Here is a 21,555-nt window from a genome sequence, read left to right on the forward strand (position 1 = left end):
AAGTAGAATGTAATCTTCAGGAGGGCCAGCACTGTTTTCATTTTTATCTTTGTAAACCCTGAAGCTTTTACAGAATCTTGCACACAGCAGACATTTAATGTCTACTAACCTGAAATTACAGGATTTGAAATCCCAGAAAGCTTTACAAAAAAACCAAAACAATTAGTTATATTATTTAGGTATGAGAAATTCAATATGAAATACAAAAAAATTAAATAATGTATACTTTTATTATAAAGGATGTCTCACAAAGCTATTTCATCAACATAAAAAATAGCATTTTGTAATAGTCATGATTAAAAATTTACAATAATTTAAAGAATAAAGTCACTTAACAAAACAAGATCCATATAGCAACTAAGTTTTGTGTCCTAAATCAAATAAGGAAAATTGACAGGAATGCTGATAGTATATTATGAGGGCTTAGAACTGACCTTTTCATTTTTATTACAACTGTTAAATGGGAAAACAATAGAATGTAAGTCAAAACTTTTGTCATGAGTCACTAGTTATCAATTGTGATCACTAGGATCCAAATTTGGCTGTTCCACGGATCTGGTTTACCAGCTTAAAGTTGATGCTCTATATTTCAAAACTGGAACTATAAATTTATCAGAATTCATTAAATATGGTATTCAGTGTCTAAACAATATAACTAATCAATAATGATAAAACAAAACTAAATCTATTTTCATAATTTTAAAAAATTTATTAACTTGAATATTAAATCACTTTTTTTTTTTCACTGGAAGCATATAATATGTCCCTCATGGCACAAGTGCTTGCTTAACAGTCTCTGGAACACGGCTTGCATAATAGTCATGATTCCTCAATGTGGCAAGGACACCAGCAGAATTCATATGCTTTACCTCCTTATGATACTGAAGGGCATTTCCATGAATGTCAGTCAATTTGCCTGGAAGTAAAAACATATAATACATTGATTCCTCATCAGAAACTACATTTCAGGATAGAAAAAGAAAGTGGTTGTTTTTTGTTTCCTCTCACACAAATGGTTTTCAATTACTTCTAAGTATCATATAAAAACACAAAATTAAAGGAGCAACTCAAGTTGAGAAGATGAACAAAAGGAAAAAATTTAGATTAGAAGAGTGAAAATTTGAATTTGTTTAAGAGCTATATCTCTAACTCAATTTTCAATTAAATGAAAGATAGAAATCATAAAATTTAAAAGCTGGAATTGACCTAAAAATTTTATCTAATCCAATTCCTTAACACTAATTCTGAGAATCATTTTATTCATGTTAAGTCTGTAGTCACCAGGACAATTTAAATATGAGATTAAAAATTCCAGGATTACAAATCCTAAAAAGAACAGAAATCTTAGCCCTAATATAAGATCAGTTGAATATTCAAAACAGGAAATGATTTATGCTTTTTCTTTCCCATTTCAGGGATAAGGCAGAATACTTATTATATATATATATATATGTATAAAATAATGTACTACATAAAAAATATACTCTATTATATACTTATATGACATCATATAATAAGTGTGGAAACTGTATAATGTCAGGATTTTTCTATGTATTCCTTCCTTTTGTTGAACTATTTACATTCTTTTTTATGAAGAACAGCTCTATGGGAAGGTGAGGTAAGGAATGTAATAGGAAATGTAGGTGATATAAAAACAAAAGATATCAATAAAATTTAACTTTTTTTTTTTTGTTTGTTTCTTTGTTTTTGCTGAGGCAATTGGGGTTAAGTGACTTGCCCAGGATCACACATCAAGGAAGTATTAAGTGTCTGAGGCCATGTTTGAACTCAGGTCCTCCTGACTTCACAGCTGATGCTCTATCCACTCTGCCACCTAGCTGCCCCAAAATTTAACTTTTTAAAAAGAAGACATTATCTAAAGTAAAATGGATGAATAAAAAAAATCAAGCATGTTCCTTGAGTTTATTCTAGCTGATAAATTAATTTCATGAGGCAGTTTTTACTAATAGTAAAGATGGTCCAAGAAACAATTTTTAAAGTCATCTTAATGTTATGTGTTTACCATATTCTTTTAGATGGGGTGGAGAGCTTTCCTCTAAATTAAGGCCTAAGGACAAGAATAAAGAGATTACCTTCTTCTGCTTTTTAAAATATGTGATATCTTTTGTTTTTATATCATCTACATTTCCTATTACATTCCTTACCTCACCTTCCCATAGAGCTGTTCTTCATAAACATATGTGAAATCAGGTCCTTCCTAATTTTAAATATGTGGGAAACTACGAATTTGAAATACTACATAGAACATCAGACTTTTTTGATATGGTAGTTATTACTTTTGCTGAACTTTTTTTCTAAAGTCACTTATTCTATGGAATGGATTTCTAGGACAAGGTAGATGTCAGGATACAATGAGAAATGAAGACGATAATTTAAAACAAAAGTTATTAATAAAATGTATGTGATGTTATTGATACTAATAGATCTAATAATAGATACTAAAATTTCTCTACTTCATCCAAAAAGTCTCTGAATTTGCTTACTTACCTCCCACAGCGTGTAAAATAACTTCTGGAGCACAAGTATCCCACTTCTTACATCCAGGACTTGCAAATACATAAGCAGATGCCTTGCCTTCAATCAGCTGAATGATCTGTAAGGATTTTTTTTTAATGTTTTTTAATGTTACAGGCTCTAGGAACATGAATCTTTTTGCCTATAGCAATAAATATAGCCAGTTCAAGTGCATAACTTTCAAATGAAATAATGCCTTTAGTGGATTTAGATGTCTACAGTATTACAAGAAAAACAGCAAGACAGTTTGATGACTTTGTTAAAAAATAAAATAAGTTTAAGGGGCAGCCAGATGGTGTGATGAATAGAGCACCAGCCCTGGAGTCAGGAGGACTTGAGTTCAAATCCTACTTTAGATATTTTTCTCATACTAGTTGTATGACTCTGGGCAAATCATTTAAACCCAACTGCCTCTCAAATTAAAAAATAAAATAAAATCAGTTTTTGTATGTTCAGAAAATCAGGTGAAAAAACACATACAAATATGAGAAAAATTTATTGAGCTCCTCAACAATTACTCCTTTCAGCATCACTCATGTTCAAAGGTTAATTTTAATTTGAAACCAGGCAACAAAAAAAAGATTCTGACAGCCACCTAAAAAACTTGCTATTAGCTTTCTCAAAAGACAAATATTGGGATGCTTAGGTCACTTTAACTACTTTCTAGCTTAGATGGGCTATTTCTAATGTAAATGAATGATTACTTCAGAAAAAGTGCAAGAAAAAACCAATATATCAAAAATTTTAATAGGTTTGAATTTAGAATTTAAAAACCAGAAATAGAACTGGTTTTATAGTTTATAGTTATGTTAGTGGCATCATTTTACAACTTCCATTCTTTCCACACGTTTAATACTAATATACCAAATGAACAAGTTTAAACATCATCAAATCACTGACTCTGTATAACAAGAAGCTTAAGGGTGGAAATGATAATAAATTTAATATTTCCCAACTCCCCTCAATGTTTTATTTCTGACAAACACCAAATGTATTACCTTATTTCCTGCTCCTCCCACTCTGAGAACATTATCAGGATTCATAGCAGAAACGCAATCATTTACCAACTTGCTCGAATGTGAACGAGTAGTGGTGATTATATGTTTCCCATCAGGCACTTCATTCAGCTGAAACCCAAAGGCACCCAAACCTAAAATTCCCCAAATTGTCCTCCCGAGCACAGCATCTGTTCCTGCCTAAAAAAAAAAAAAAATCAATGAAACAATAATATGTAATAATTCTGTAGCAAAAAGCCAATAAAGGTATGATGTTTTATTATTTTATATGAAAAGATATAAGATTAACAAAAAATTATTAAGTACCCAAATAATATGAATTATTTTACTATTTTGTGAAATAATATAGTTTGAAATGCATGGAATTCTAGTGCTATCAGGATCACTCAACAGATTTTTCTTTCTTTTTTTTTTTTTTTTTTTTTTTTTTTTTTGGTTGGGGCAATTGGAGTTAAGTGACTTGCCCAGGATCACAAAGTTGGGAAGTGTTAAATGAGGCCACATTTGAAATCAGGTCCTTTCTAATTTCAGGGCTGGTGTTCTATCCACTGCACCACCTAGCTGCTCTTCAGATTTTCAATATGATACAGGACAACAGTTATGACTGAATAGTGTCAATGAAAGGCTGTTGGGAAGAAAGAGGTAAAAAGATAAAGATAACATAACTTTGGACTTGAATCTACCTAAAACAAAATTAGATTGTGAACTCCTAGAGAGAGCAGGGACTATAGTCTGCCTCTTTTTGTATTCTTAACATATAGTAGGTGCTTAATAAATATTCACTGATTATTTTAATGATTGATTTCAAAGATCCTAAAGTGTCTTTGTATAATTTATCATTTATACACTTACAAATAAATGGTCCTATGGTAATTTTATTTCTGATTAAAATATCCCTTTTAATTATCAGTCTGATTTCTTTTTAGATTTTACACTGTGATCTTGACTGTATCACAATCTGAATTGGCACTTTGGTGTGGATAATTCCAAAAAATATATGCTTCGACTAATAAATAAAAATCAACCACCAAAGGCATTAAGGAGCAAATATCCTATAATGTTGTAAAAAGTGTTAAAATGTCATGGAAAAACAAGTAAAAGATGTGTTTTTGAAAGGAGCATATATCTATTCCTAGTTAAGCATGATATATATGATGGGCTTCTGATTACTTGTTTTCCCTGTGAGTCTTAAAAGAGTTCTTTTCTCTCAGTTCCTTCATTTAAAATGTATAATTTTAGAATACTATATTTCAACTCTGGAATTACTGAATGATGGAAACAATACTGAGCTTTCTCCTTTCAGTCCTTGGGGAAAGAAAAAAAGATCATTATATTAGTATAGCTGACACAGCACTTAAAAGTTCTTCCCAGTGTTTTACATACTTTATCTCATTTGATTCTCAGGACAAACTCTGTCAGATGGGTACTTCAAGTATCATAATTTAACAGATGTGAAAACTGAGGCTAGAGATCATGCAATTGATCACATATTTAGTAAGTGTTAGAGTTGGAATTTGAACCCAGATTTAACTAAATGCAGCACTTTTCCCTCAGTACCATGCTGTTTTGTTTTTTTTCCCAAACTGATTAGGAATGATACCAGATCAACAAATAGAGCAAATGGCAATCTAATGTTGGTTATTAAATATTACTCAAAAGAAAATGACTCATAGTATTGCTTGTTCCTAATATGTCATTTTTATGACATATTCCTAGCTCTCCTTAAGAGATGGGTGTCCAGGTTAACAAACTAACTCTAATTCCATTGATACATACCTGCAATCACATATATATACACACACACACAAACACATTCCTAAGAGGTCAAAGACAGAAAAGTCCCATATATACTAAAACATTTATAGGAGCACTTTTTCTATACTAAGAAAAAACTAGAAACAAACTAGATATTAATAGACTAGAAAAACCTGAACAAACTATGTCATCACTATGCTGTAAGAAACAATGAATATGATTCAGAAAAGAATAAAAAGAGCACATGAATTAATGCAAAGTAAAGTAAGCAAAATCAGGAAAACAGTATACAGAATAACTACAATGTAAATAGGGGACGGAGTAGGAACCAGCAATAAACACTTCAAACTGAACAATGAGATTAATAGTAATAACCAAGGATAGTCCCAACCAAAAGTTTAGAAAATTAACTTTCCTTTACTACAAAGTTTGAAAGACTAGGAGTTTGGAATACTGAATCCCATCACCATCTTAAAAACCCTCTTCTGTACATACTATGTAGCCCAAAATTCTTAGTCCGTTCTTAAGCTTTACCAGTTTTAGGCTTCAATAGCTTAAACTTAAACTGGTAACTTCTAGTCAATGTTGCTCCTCAAATGTGGTGAGCAAAATGAAGATATTGTACTAAGAAACTGAGAACACAAAAAAAGGAAAAAAAAAATTTCTTCCTCAAGAGCATATGTACTCTTAATAGTAGAGACATCAGTCAAATGATGTATTAGCAAATCTTTCCCAACTTCCTGTCATCTATTAGATAACAAGCTATCAAATTTTTTTTATTCAAGTCCTTAATGACAGTGTTAAAAAAGTAAAGACAAAAGCTGGTCTAGATCTCAGATGGCCCTTTTCCATGCCCATAACGGAAATTTACAAAATTTATTACAAAACAAATGAATTTTTCTACATTAATATATTATACCTGATAGTTGTAATAAGGCTGGTTAATAATTCCTGCTATTGCTTTTCCTTCATAAGCAATTCCAATAAGGACTGTTACATTATCCAGGAGACCTGTATATACAAAACAAAGTCATTTATTTATTTGTCCATTAGTTTCTTGAATTATTTTATGTGAAAAGAATGAGATAATAAATAGATTAGAGAAACAGAAAATAGTCTACTTCTCAGACCTGTGGAGGAGGAAGGAATTTATGACCAGAGGAGAACTAGAGATCATTATTGATCACAAAATAGAAGATTTTGATTACATCAAACTAAAAAGTTTCTGTACAAACAATACTAATGCAAACAAGATTGGGAAAATATTTTTAAAGTTAAAGGTTCTGACAAAGGTCTCATTTCCAAAATATATAGAGAACTGACCCTAATTTCTAAGAAATCAAACCTTCTCCAATTCATAAATGGTCAAAGGATATGAACAGACAATTCTCAGATGATGAAATTGAAACTATATCCACTCATATGAAAGAGTGTTCCAAATCACTACTGATCAGAGAAATGCAAATTAAGACAATTCTGAGATACCACTACACACCTGTCAGATTGGCTAAGATGACAGGAACAAATAATGATGAATGTTGGAGGGGATGTGGGAAAACTGGGACACTGATACATTGTCGGTGGAGTTGTGAAAGAATCCAGCCATTCTGGAGAGCAACCTGGAACTATGCCCCAAAAGTTATCAAACTGTGCATACCCTTTGACCCAGCATTGTTGCTATTGGGCTTATATCCCAAAGAAATACTAAAGAGGGGAAAGGGACCTATATGTGCCAAAATGTTTGTGGCAGCTCTTTTTGTTATAGCTAGAAACTGGAAATTGAATAGATGTCCATCAATTGGAGAATGGTTGGGTAAATTATGGTATATGAAGGTTATGGAATATTATTGCTCTGTAAGAAATGACCAGCAGGAGGAATACAGAGAGGCTTGGAGAGACTTACATCAACTGATGCTGAGTGAAATGAACAGAACCAGAAGATCGCTGTACACTTCAATGTTGTATGAAGATGTATTCTGATGGAAGTGGATATCTTCAAAATAAAGAAGATCCAACTCACTTCCAGTTGATCAATGATGGACAGAAATAATTACACCCAGAGAAGGAACACTGGGAAGTAAATGTGAATTGTTAGCACTACTGTCCATCTACCCAGGTTACTTATACCTTCGGAATCTAATACTTAATGTGCAACAAGAAAATGGTATTTACACATACATATTGTATCTAGGTTTTATTGTAACACATGTAAAATGTATGGGATTGCCTGTCATCGGGGGGAGGGAGTGGATGGGGGGGGATAATTTGGAAAAATGAATACAAGGGATAATATTATTAAAAAAAATTACTCATGCATATATACTGTGGAAAAAAATCCTAAATAAAAAAAAAGAATTATTTTATGTGATCTATCTAGTATGAATTCATTAAAATGTATCTGAAAACAATATTTTCATTAACACATAAAAAAAGAAAATGTAACAATTGTCATCCTACAAGGGCAATGCTGCTGATGGCTGCAGGCCAGCAGGGTTATAGTCTTTCTTTGTAGAATCTAAAGTGAATTTAACACCAACAGTTCATGGCAAGTTTAATTCAAGCCCAATATTTTATGTGAGGTTCAATGAGTATTATTTACTTGCTTAAGGTGACATAAGCAGTAAATAGAAGATCCAGGATTCAAACCTAGGGCCTCGGACTCCAATTTCAACTGTCTTTCCATTGAACCACACACAGCACATAAGCTTGTTCCTGCCATGAGGAGTCCTAGACCCCTCCATGGAACAGATGGCTCTAAGTCATGGAAATATGGATCAAAATGGCATTAGAAATATAAGATTATTCAAGAAAAATGAGAGGAATAAGGAGCTATGCATTTGTGATTTAGTGGGTGGTGACTCTACTGGTTAAGACTCTACTGGTTAAATCCTAAGCCTGCTATTTGTTGAAGTGACGTTCACAAGACACAGCATGTGCATGTATCTAGGGCAGGGATGGAGGCCTCCTGACCTTATCAAAACCAAGAATAACTATCTGATTTTACAATTCATAAATGGTCAAATGATATGAAAAAGATTTCCAAAGAATACATTAAAGCTATGAAAAAATCTTTTAAATCACTGCAAATTGCAAACTAAAATAACTCTGAGGTCTCACCTCACACCTATCAGATTGGCTAACATGACAGAAAAGGAAAATGAATATAAATACTGGAGGGGATGTGGGAAAATCAGACATTGATGCACTGTTGTTGGAATTGAACATCCATCCAATCATTCTGGAGAACTGTTTGGAATTATGCCCTAAACTGCATATTCTTGATCCAGTAAGACACTACTAGATCTATATGGCAAAGAGAAATTTTTAAGAGAGGAAAAGGGTTCATTTATACAAAATATTTATAGCAGCTATTTTTTGCTGGCAAGGAACTGGAAATAGAGGGAATATGCATCAATTCAGCAATGGCTGAACAAAATTATATGATTGTAATGGAATATTTTGGTGCTTTAAGAAATGACAAGAAAAAGGAACTGCTAAGAAAAATCAAGGAATAGAACATTAAGACCGACAAATAGATGCTGTGGATAGAAATCAGGCATGAGATTAAGGCTTAATTTAAGAAAAATCTTTCTTGCAATTGATGTTATTTAAAAGTAGAATGGCTTCCTCAGGAAGTAGTGGGTTCCCTGCCTTTTAAAGATATTTAAACAAAGATTATAGGATCCTTTCTTTAGCACATTATAGAGGAAACAAGTACAGGGATGAATTGAATTAAAGGGAATTCTTTCTTTTCTCTGATTCTATGAGGGGATTGTATAGGGAATGTTACTTAAACTGGAGTCAAATATGTATTAATCAATGTACTTGGTAATCAGCTGGCAAGAAATGTTTGTTTAGATCTCTATGACTAAGACTAATCTTATGTACTGGTGCCATTCCTCTTAGTATCCTTCTTTCTTTCTTTCTTTCTTTTTTGCTGAGGCAATTGAGTTTAATTGACTTGCCCAGGATCACACAGCTAGGAAGTGTTAAGTGTCTGAGGTCAGATTTGAACTCAGGTCCTCCTGACTTTAGGGCTGGTGCTCCTTATCCAATGGGCCACCTAGCTGCCCCTTCAGTATCTTTCTTAATCTGCTCACCTTTCCTTCAGATAGCTCTCCTTGGGCATCAGAGTCAAGATTTGTATAGAGACCAAAAGAAGAATGTTCCTATCTGTTTGAGATCATGAAAGTTCTCGTACTTCTCTCTGGCACACAGTCTTCCCAATTAATGAGATACCCGAGTTGCCACCATATTTCTTTAACATTTTAATAATAATCTAATATTCCTCTATCATGAATTTTTGTTGAGCATCTATCTACTGGAGTATAAAGATCTAGATGGTAATGATAAGGGAGGTGTCAGTCTCCCTATATATTGTCAGTCAGTCAACAAACAATAACATATTAAGCATTTACTATGAGTCAAGAATTATGTTAAATGCTAGAGATATAGCCCAATCAATATATGTATTACCTCTTTAGAGAAACTAAATTCTATGATAAAAATATCAAATGGCACAAGAGTCAAGGACAAATCTCTAAAGGACTTTAATAGAAACATCTTTCCTGGATGACATCAATTAATCACTACTTTTTGATTCTAATCATTAAACAAATTCTAAATCTACTTCAGTGCATTAACACACAGTAAGCATATTTACATTTCACTGACATATCAGAGAAGATTTTATCAAATGCCTAATATCTGAGATCCATGTACATTTTTGATCTGATGTCCAAATGTTTCCTTTTTGTCTGACTCTGTGACCCAACTGGGCTTTCCTTACCAAAGACACTGGAGAAGTTTGCTATTTTCTTATCCAGCTCATTTTATAGTTGAGGAAACTGAGGTAAATAAGGTTAAGTGACTTGCTCAGAATCACATAGTTAGTGTCTACAGAGGAATGCGATCTTAGAAAGATGTCTTCCTAACTCCAGATCCAGCATTCTATACACTACCCTATCTAGTTGCCCCAATGTATGTTATTCTGTGTCATTACTTTGGTTTATTAGATTATTAGTAACCCTGTCAAAAAATTAATAAGGCTAGATTAGCATGATCTATTCCTGATCAAACCATACTGGCTCAAAAAAAACATTTTTCCTTTTTTTCCCCCACAAATAAGACCACTAATAGTGACTCAGCAATCATACCTGCCAATTCTTTCAGTATTATTACAGATAGGTAACTTTTACTACCTCCTTATTTAATATGGCTTTCAATACCTAATAATTACTTTTGTTCTACCCTCCCTCTTAGATCCCAAGATTGGCAGAACTAGATGCAACAGGTGAAATTAATTAAGTTTAATTTAAGGAAAAATTTTCCACCAATTGATGTTATTTAAAAGTGGAATGCACTTCTTCTGGAAGTATTAGATTCTCTTTCACTATAAGTACCTAAACAAAGATCATGTAACCCTTTTCCTTAATAGAGAAAATAAAAGCAAGATTAGTTATTGTTAGCTCTGCTTTTTATTACCCAATGCCTATCATGAACTTCAAAGGACAATGAGTAATAATGACAGGCTAGAAGAAAAGATGGACAGTGCATTTTCACAAGCCACTACTCATATCTGGATTATATTCCCTTTACATTTCTTTACTTGGTGAAATTTTTTTTCCTTAAAAATCTACATAGGTATCAGCTCTTTAAAGAAACCTCTTTTGATTACTTCTCTAATGAAACTGATATCACTGTCCTAAAATTTCTTATTTCACTTTGTCTGAACCTCCTCTGTACTTAGCATATTAACATATTATTTTTGTACAGATTTTATGTCTTCCATTATACTGGAAGCTCCCTGAGGATAAGGAAAAACTTTTCATTTCCAAATTCCCAGAAAGTAAGAGATTGGCTAGTAAAGAATGTCATTTAGTAAAGCCTTTTTAAATTGAATTGAGACAGAATCTCCAACACCACTGAAATCTAGAAAGAGTAAAATTATGAAGGTTTCTTCATGTCCACCTGTTTCTTACCCAAAATATACATGCTTCTCAAGAGAGGAATAAAAGTGAGGATAAAATTAACTAGAAGTGCTAGGATGTTAGAATGGCCTGGGGCCAGGAATTGGTGGTAATGTCTCCTCCAAAGGGCTCCTAAATTTAGCCTTGTGCAATAAATCATAAGCTTGAGATTTATTTTGCCTTCAGAATTGATGGCCACTGGTGGTATTTGAATCGGGTCTTCAAAGATCTATCTAATTAATAAAACAAATTCCTCCAGTAGAAAGCTGTCTTAGCACTGCCATAGAACTAGAGCTAAGTAGTCAGCAATGGAAATGGAAAAATTCAACGACAAGGGAAGCAGTTGTTACAACTAGGTGAAAGAATTTGGAGTTCAACATCCAAAAACCTGTGAGTTTACTTTAATGCAAGGCACCAGCTTAAGCCTACATTAATCCCTTGCAGCTGTGTAAGTACTAGAGGCAGATCATGATTTATCATCAACTGTAATGGTAATATAGATCAAACTAAACTATGCTTAGTCTTTGTTGGTCAAATGTATGAAATTTCATACAGCTGGCTGAAGAAAACAAAATTCTCTTACTGGTCTATAGGAGAATTAAACTCAGCTTCATTATTACCATACTCTAAATCAGTGGTGTTTCAAATAGACATGAATCATTGTGAGCCCCATATCAACTTAGAAAACCATAACATTACTTAGATCAGTGGTTCTCAAACTTTTTAAATAGGGGGCCAGTTCACTGTCCCTCAGGCTGTTGGAGCGCCTCACACTTTGTCTCCACCGCCTCAGCCCAGTGCTGGAAGTGTGCATTGCTAATGCGAGTTTAGGTCAAAGTCACTTAGGGTCTGATTTTGCCATAGGCAGGCCGCATAAATGTCCTCAGTGGGCTGCATCTGGCCTGCGGGCCGTAGTTTGAGGACCACTGACTTAGGTTGTATATATTTTGTATTTTATTTATTTTCTTAAACATTTCCTAAGTACATTTTAATCCCTTATTTGGCATTCATTTTATGGGCTGCCCAGAGTTTGACGTCTCTGCCCTAATTACTGAACTAGATATAAACTATCATTATGCTTTGTATCATATTCTATCACTGGATTATAAACCTGTTCTGAATTATTAAAGTTGATACCTTTTCCACCATAACTTATTCTTTTTTCCCCCACTGTATTACAGAGAATACTCTGGTATATAAATAATGGCAAACAACCCATCCCTTTTGCTAATCTCCATATCTGATGGCTACTTCAAATACATTTAATGTTTCCATTAGAAAAGTCTGAATAATAACAATAACAACACATTTATATTATATATCATACATAATAGGACATAGTTATCAAAAGTTTTTAAGACTCCTGAAATATGTTCTGCTTTAGACATGAAATATGCAAATGATTTTTTAAAATAAAGTATGTCCTTTTCTTCATACATGAAAATAAAGGAAACATGAATATTTGGAGGTCAAATCTCTGGCTTTCTGTCTCTTTCCATAAAGAGGATGGCAGTTTTAGTGTGATTTGTTGACTCTTTAATTTTAATTCTTCTTATTATTAAATACTAAAGGAAACTTTGGAAAGGAAAAAATGATGACTTTAATTAAAGATCATCTCTATAGAATAAAATAAGATGTAAGAAATAACTAGCATTTATACAGTGCTTTAAGGTTTACAAAATACTTTACAATTATTTCATTTAATCCTCACAACAAGCCTATGAAGTAGGTGCTATTATTACCCTCATTTTACAGATGAGGAACCTAAGCCAAACAAAAGTTAAGGGACTTGTCCAGGGTTACACAGTTACTGTCTGCACCTGGATTCTAATTCAGGGGTTTCTGTCTCCTTGTCTGGCACTCTATCCACTGTGTCATCTAGCTGCTTCAGAATGTGGAAAGCAAGGTACAGGGTAAGGATAAAAATCTGGAAGGATGTAACCAGGATAATATATGTGACCAGGAAAGGATAGTCAGTTGGTGATAGCATGGATGCAATGTCTCTCTTAGGAAAGGTATGCTTCCTTTTCATATAAGGGACCGAAAATAGGTTCTGTTATTTATTTGTATTAAAGTGTTAAGATTAGTTTTGCCATATAGAATTCCAAATAAGAGACTAACCTTCAGTGTATTCCTTGGTTCCATCCAGAGGATCAACCCATACAACAAGCTGAAAAACAGCAAGAAAAATATTATACCGGGAAATAATATCACAAGTATAAATCTAACTACATTAAATGACAAGAATTATTTTCCTTCTCATTGAAATTAAGTTATACTTTTTTTCTGATATGATAGCAAAAAATTTAAGGGTACTCACCAGTTTCATTAGGCCTCACTACCTTGTTTACAAGCATCAGGGAGAAAGCCTAACTGAATTGTTGGAAAGTATTGGTATGATACATTGTAGAATACTTTAGTAATTCTAAACGAACAAAGCTTTACTATAATTCTACAAAGTCATTAAAGAACTAAGAACAATGTCATATATCAAATAGATTCTAAAAGGAACTAAGCAAAGATGGGGATATAAAAAAAAGCTTTCAATTGAGGCACAAATCTGACTCTAACAATATACCAATTCAAGAGTATAAACCTTAACTACAAAATAATGAATAGGCTTTTTTTAAAAATCAGAACTATTTTTATAGCCAAATGAATACCATACTTTAAAATAAGATAATATACTTAATTCAACAATCATTCCCCAACATATTACTCAAAACATTTTTTGGTACTCCTTTTTAGGAATTACCCTAAGTTAACTTACAAGAAAATCAATTTCATTATTTTATATTTCAACCTCAACTTTAAACCAAAAATCTGCTACTAGTTTGATAACTTATTTAGGAAACTTGATTCCAAATAATTTATGAGTATTTCAAAAAAAGTTTCCTCCCTCAAAATACAGACATTTCTCTCTACTCCAAGAATATACCAGATCTCTGAAAGGCAACTTCAAAACAGAAACTCCAAAAATATTTTAAGCAATGGCAGCTTCATTGTACAAGGCAGACCATGATGAATACTTTTAATGGGGGCAATATTAAACGAATAGACAACTTTGAATACATTTCCCCACCCTGAGGCAATTGGGATTAAATGACTTGCCAGGGTCATACAACCAGGACCCTCAAGTGTCCAAGACCACAGTTGAACTCAGGTCCTCTTGATTTCAGGGTTGATGCTCTATCCACTCTCGCCACCTAACTGCCCCAATACTTTTTTTTTTTTTTTTTTTTTTTTTTTAAATATCAGTTGTGTTACCATATATGTATATGTTTTGGTACTGGCTTGTTATTTCATCAGTGTATGGAATTTCTAGAATAGAAACTTCTACAAAGTCAGATTAGCAATTTGCAATCTTAGTTTTACTAAGATTGCAAGAAGTTGTAATTAACCCACTGAAAATATGCATCAAAGGCAAGACTTGAAGTGAGGTCCTATCTTTCTAGATTCATTATATATTACTTCCCTTCTCTGTACCTCCTCACTTTCCATCACACTATGATCCAATAAAACTGGTCTTATCCAATTTCCTTGTCTTCACTGCATACCTCACATGTCTTATGCACTGCTTCAGTATTGCCATCTCACAGACTTCCTTTTTTCCTTTAAGACGAATTACCTTGGGGCAGCTAGGTGGCGCAGTGGATAGAGCACCAGCCTTGAATTCAGGAAGACTCTGGTCTCAGAGTTCAAATCTGGTTTCAGACACTTAACACTTCCTAGCTGTGTGACCCTAGGCAAGTCACTTAACCCCAGACTCACAAAAAAAAAAAAAAGATGAATTACCTTGAAGGCAACTAGATGAGCCAGTGGATAGAACACCACTCTGAAGCCAGAAGAATGTGAATTCAAATCTTGCCTCAGACACTTAACACTTACTAGTTATAAGACCTTATAAGTCACTTAAGTCCAATTGCCCTCTCCCACCAAAAAAAGAAAGAAAAAAAAATCAACTATCTTGGTGGTTTAGATATTTTTTATTAATTTATATTTCATCACTTTTTATACATGGTGTTTATGTGACCTCCCAGACTGCTCTGGTGATGTAATCACACCTGGCTAGTCTGTGTATAGCTTGTTATATTTCTAAGCTGTACTTTCCCAGGCAATTCTGGCCTACTCAATCTGCACTCAGTTTGCAGTAATTTGTGTCATTCTGGCACAACCCCCCCCCCCCACTTTGGGCTGGCAGAGTCTGAGAAGTTTTGGGAGCAGAGATGTTATGGGAACGGATCTGCAGGAGCGATAAGCCACCTGCCCAGATTAGGAGGAGAAACAGTTTATCTGAGAATGTTAAAATTTCTCCTTGAACCCAACTTTCACATAGTCCCTTCCTACACTGACTGACATCTACTTTTTGTTTTCATTTGTATTTCTTTAGCAACATTGTGGTTAGAAAGCATTTAAGGGTACAGTCAATGATAAACTACCTCCTTTTTATTTGACTTCACTTTGGAAGAACATCAGTGTCTTTATGTCTTTTTTTTCTCTCAACTTTTCATGATCTTTGTGACAGGCAGAATAGCTGGTCTGACTTCTGGCATTTTCACGGATTGTGCATCCCACAGTTTACATTTATATGTTCTTATTGTCTCCTTCATTACAATATAAGCTTGATGACAGTAAAGATTGTTTTATTCTTTGTACTCATATGCCCAGTACCCAGAATAATTCCTGATGATCTATAACAGGCACTTAATAAATGCTTGTTGATTTATTTATTGATTTTCTGACTCTATATTACTATCTGTTTTATTATGATGCCGCTTCATTTCTTTTATATACAACAGAAAGATGAATAGACTCACAACTGGCAATAAATCAAAATCACTTTCTCCACAAAGTTTAAAAATCTAGTTGTGGACACTGAAAACTGGAAATTATTACCAGTAGTGATATAAGTAGACAGATTTTTTAAAAGGATATAGTATATCTGAGGCTAGGAGGCATACCATATTTACCACTGTGTATCCAACAACAAAGATGTCAAATTCAAAGCCCTTTGTACCCAATATGATTAGACTGCAATGCAAATGGACTAAATGCAATTGGGAAATGTTTAACAGTATTACCATAATTGATCATATCAATAACAAAACCAACAGAAATTATATGATAATCTCAATAGATGCAGGGGAATGTTTAACAAAACAAATTAAAAGCACAAGTAATTCATGTTTTCTAAGCTATTATGTGGCCAGCAAGGATCCATTTCTGTTACTGAGCTAAACTATCTAGGTAGTAATACTGAATATGTGTTTACAAATGAATAAACAAGTTCAATTTGAAGAAAGAAAGAAATGCAGTATATATTCATGGTTACAGGTTTAATATAAGAGGATACACAAAGGCATCAGAATAGCTTTTAATTTCTCCCAAGAAGATATAAAAGGACATTCTACTTCATCTTCTCTTTGAATGATGTTAGTTAAAATTGTTTTTTGTGATCTTAATTCTCTAAATAAAGACATGGCTTCAGGCATTTCCAGAGATTATTTTATCAAAAATAAAAAGGCAAGTAATGGCATTATATCTGTCTGTAAAATCGCTCCTGGTTCAAGGACTAGACATATTGTTACATTATTTGGAGAGAGAGACAAGGAATCAGGAAAGTAACATCCTGTCTCTGACATATGTGGCTGTGTGACCACAATCACTTCAAAATTTTCTGACAAGCAACTCTCAGAGACTGTAAATTAGGCAGTCTATATAGATTCACATCAATAAAAGGAATTCCTTCAACAAATGATTATATTCCAAATCCTGTCTAAAAACTTTTGATTACACTTTCTCAGCTCTTAAGGAATTTAATTTTCATTGCAGGCATCTTTTATAAATGTTGAATAAACATTTTAAAAAAAAAAATAGCACCACATGAATAGCCATAGTTATATACTATATCTGCAATGTTCCTTTAATTTAATGTCTTTCTTAGAAGGCAAACTCTGGTCTAAAATTGAGTTAATCATAAATATTAAACTTACATCTTCCTCTTTGATAGCACTGTATTGTGTGGGACATGGTTTCTTCAGAATTTCCTCCCATTGACCATCTTCAATCAAGTCTTGATCTACCTCTTGATCAGGCAGATCCTAAAGCAAAAGAAAGAACACTGGAAAAAAAATATCACTTTACCGAAATTGTACATCAACAGCATTGGGAATCGTTTCATATATTTCAATACTTCTACCCAGCCTACCATTTGGGGCAGGGATTACTTCAAAAGAAACCTCAAACAAACCTGATATTGTAAGGAACATCTGGTTCATTATCACTATTTAGTATGTGTCAATTTCACTCTCAAATAGAAGAAGGAAGTAAGGAAGAAAAGTTGGAAGAAAGGAAAGAAGGAAGGGAAGAAGAAAGGAGAAAGGAAGGGAAAAGGGAGGGAAGGATTAAAAAAAGAGGGGAGGGAGGAAGAGAGAAAGAGAAGAGCAGGGAGAGAGGGAAAGGAGGGTAGAAGAGCAAAAGGAAAAAGGAGAGGAAGGAAAAGAAAGATGGAGGAAGAAAGGAAGGGGGAAACAGGAAGGAAGAAAGGGAGAGAGGAAGAGAAGGTAAAAGGGGAGGAAGGAAGAAAAGAGGGGAAAGAGGAAGGGAAGGAAGAAGGGAAGGGGAGAAAAGAAGGATGGGAGGAGGGAAGTAGGGTGACAGAAAAGGGAAGAAACAAAAGGAAGGAAACAAGCATTAATTAAATGCCTACTAAAGGGTTTTACAAGTATTAGTTCATTTAAACCTCACAACAAACTTATGAGATAGGTGCTACTATTGCTCACATATTACAGTAAAAGAAACAAAGACAGATAAGATTAAGTGACTGGTCCAGAGTCACACAACTAATGTCAGAGAGTCTTCCTGACTCCAAGTCCAGGGCTCTAATATATTGTTCCCTTATTTCCAGTTAAGTAAAACCTTTAGAAAAAGAAATTAAGGAAAAAAAAAAAAAAAAAGATTGGATGTAGTCCCAAAACCAATATACATAAATCTGTGCCTGGATATTTTAAAATTTCCACCATCCAATTCAAATCAATAAATATTAAATACCTACTATTAACAAAAGCGCTGTGCTAGGTACTGTGATTACAAAAACAAAAGTTAAATAGTTCCTGCTCTTTGGAAGCTTACATTCTATGGGGAGGATATAACAATAGCTAGGGCAGCTGGGGAGTGCCATAGTGCACGAAGTGCTGGCTCTGGAGTCTGGAAGACTCATGCTGAGTTCAAATGTGACCTCAGACACTTACTAGCTAGGTCACCCTAAGCAAGTCACTTATCCCTGTCTGCCTCAATTCCTGAGAACTGAAGAAGGAAATGGCAAACCATTCCATTATCTCAGTTAAGGAAAACCCAAATGGAGTCAGAGAATCAGATAAGACTGAAAAGGACTGAACAAAACATGCTACATAATTAAGCAATTAGCACATGACCTCTAAGATAAGGTAGTTCTAGAGGCTACAGGACAAGAGTCCTTAGGTGATTCAATTTAACAAATTAGGAACACTGAGTTCATTCTAAGTGAATGAAAAGAACCCTTGAAGGAAATAGGCAGGGAAGAATTGAGATGTCTGGGGAAGCTGGTTCTTCAAAGATAAGGGCCTAAGGTAATCATTGTTCTATTTGATGAAACAAAATGTTAACCTGAACAATGTGACAGTTTTATCATATGAAATCTCATTGTTCAATGTAATATTTTTCTCTAAAATGTAATATTCTCAGTTGAGGTTTTCTTGAAGTCTCTGGAGGCAGCCTTCCTTTCAGTTCAGTAATCACCATAAGTGCAGCCAGGTATTAAGGTCCAAATCCTTTATTGTCTCTTTCCTAGTCTTGTCTCCTTTCCTGAGGCTAAGTTAGCTTTTCAGGAGGCCTATCTGTTCGAGAATCCTATTACTTCAAAATTCAAAATGAGATGTATGAGGGCATAAGGGACTCTGGCAGTTTGGACATTTCTCCCTCAATGATATGGCCTGAATTTAAAATAGCCAAATTAATGAAAATTGTTTCTGAAAAATTTGTGCCTAATAAAGAGTACAATATCCCCCCCCCCCCCCTTTTCTCTCTAACTCCCTACTTTCTGGGGAAATCTTAGACAAGACTTAAATTTGTTAGAGGAACATCGATGGTGGCAAGTTATTATCAAATCAAAGAATTAGAGTATAATTGCTTTTTAGAATAGGGCACTTCTATCATTGAACCCTACATAAAAATCATGTAGCAGAATAAAGGAGTAAGAGAGGTTGCCAGTCCCTGTGATCTCAGCCACGGGATAGTCCTATGGCAGAATTTAAACAAATCTAATGCTTCATAATACCATACTTTTCCTCTAAGTTAGAAGGAAATATGGTGGGTATAAAGATTGCTAGACTTGGAGCCAGAGGGTTTGAGTTCAAGTCCCATTTCTTGCTACTTATTACCTATGTAATTTTAAGTAAATCATTAAATATCTCTGCATCTCAGTTTCCTCCTCTGTAAAATAAGGAGGTAGGAATGAGGTTGATTCCATTCTAAATATATGTTGATATACTACAGCTAAATGTAAAGTTTTTCAAACTGCACTCTGTCGCAGTGCAAGACCTGGGTATGGGGATGAAGCACTGACCAAAATTATTTAATTTTATTTAATTACTTAGCACACAAGTAATTAAATTTTAAAAATTGAAAAAGTTCAAATCAAAGTTAATAAAAGAAATAATATCACAGAAAATTTTGTCCAATTGGCAATGAATGAAATGTAGCAATTATTTAATGTACCATGCACAAAGTCAAAGTTGGTATTGGAGAGTGATCTCAGCATAATCTGTCACCATAACAAGCTGCTAGTGATATCTGAATACCTGTTTAAGTTTGAAATTAAACTGTCTTTTGTGTAAGTTAAAAGTACTATATCTATTATATTTTTAACATCAGTTTAATGATGATATAAATTGGTCTAAAAATCTGCAATTTCAAAAAACCAAAAAAAAAAAAAAACTTTAGAATGGTTAGTAAGAAATTTGCAATAAATTTAAATGTCTTACATTTTTTGCTGTCTCTAATTTTTATATAAATAAATAAAAAGCCATTCATGATAGAAAACAATTGTTTTGAAACTAAAACCCCCCAAATAGCAGAAAATCTAATAAAAACAATGGAGATAGCTTTAATTAAATTTAAATTAATTAATAAAATGGGGGAAAGCAAGAAGCCCAAATCCAAAATATATGATTCACTGTACTGATTATAAAGATTCAAAAGAACTGTTACTGCTGAAAAGACAATATCGTCTGCTAATATTTTAACTTCCAAGTACGGAATCTAATTAGTTAAAATAGCTTGAAAGTATGCATATACAATACGTTGACAAGGCAAGAAAACTTTTCCAGAGAAAATATTCTTAATAAGGAAAAACATTTTTAAAAATTGTTTGTAACAGCAAAAAAAAAATATTTACATTGTATGTCAATGCTAACAAAATTGCTAAATGTAAAAAAACCTTTTTAAATAGAAATTTGGTATCACTTGATGCTATTGATATGAATGAAATTCATAAATTATGCCTCCAAACAAATCTGACTTCATTTACAATCCATTTGTTGCCCCTGATGAACATACTTTTAAAACCTGTGTCCACAAAATTCCTTCTTCCTTTACCTACTACATGCTAATCACTGTACTAAGTGCTTTACAAATATTATCTCATTTGAAAAACCAGAAGAATTCTCTGAAATAGATTCTATTATTATCTCTATTTTATAGATGAGGAAACTGAGGCATATAAAGGTTATTGCCTTGCCCTGGGGCACTTAGCATCAGAGGTAGGATTTAAACTCCAGTATTCCTAACTACAAACTTAGCGCAATACTGCACCACTTACACATGCCCTTCCAGATTCTCAGGAACACTAGTTCTTTTAATACCAAACTATAGTTATACTTTGCTTCTTTATTACACATGTACTGGCACATATACTTGGGTCATCTCCACCCAACTCCTTCAAAAGACATTGTTTCATCCTTTGAGCACAGATTGCACATGATAGTGAGTAGAGATTTCTCAAGCTCAGTAATCAAATGAGAAACTGAAATCTTTTAATTTTGTATTTTAAGGAGATGAAATTATGCATAATTAAGAATACTGACTTGATTATGTATAATATATTGATGAAATCAATGCTAGGGAAAATGTTATTTTGCAAAATCATTGATAATGACACATAAAAAAGAATTTTTCTGATACTTTTAAACAAAAATGATAAAATATGAGGTAACTATACTCGGTCAGTACAGCTCTAATGATGT

The 21,555-nt window shown here is 33.4% G+C and overlaps 1 protein-coding gene across 2 annotated transcripts in view; it reads right to left on the reverse strand.

Moving 5' to 3' along the window:
* Nucleotides 1-211: 211 nt before the first annotated feature.
* The window catches only part of BPNT1 (3'(2'), 5'-bisphosphate nucleotidase 1), a 33,064-nt gene continuing 11,720 nt past the window's right edge, over nucleotides 212-21,555 (reverse strand). For both annotated transcript variants that reach the window (XM_074309195.1, XM_074309196.1), the window contains exons 4-9: nucleotides 17,269-17,376; nucleotides 13,397-13,445; nucleotides 6,226-6,317; nucleotides 3,534-3,731; nucleotides 2,509-2,614; nucleotides 212-916 (exon numbers count right to left, since the gene is read on the reverse strand). In XM_074309195.1, coding sequence (XP_074165296.1) covers nucleotides 768-916; nucleotides 2,509-2,614; nucleotides 3,534-3,731; nucleotides 6,226-6,317; nucleotides 13,397-13,445; nucleotides 17,269-17,376 — 702 coding nt within the window. In that variant the 3' untranslated portion in view covers nucleotides 212-767. The remainder of the gene's footprint in view (nucleotides 917-2,508; nucleotides 2,615-3,533; nucleotides 3,732-6,225; nucleotides 6,318-13,396; nucleotides 13,446-17,268; nucleotides 17,377-21,555) is intronic.

The sequence above is a fragment of the Sminthopsis crassicaudata genome, chromosome 4, assembly GCF_048593235.1.
Source record: "Sminthopsis crassicaudata isolate SCR6 chromosome 4, ASM4859323v1, whole genome shotgun sequence".
NCBI classification, from domain to species: Eukaryota; Metazoa; Chordata; class Mammalia; order Dasyuromorphia; family Dasyuridae; genus Sminthopsis; species Sminthopsis crassicaudata.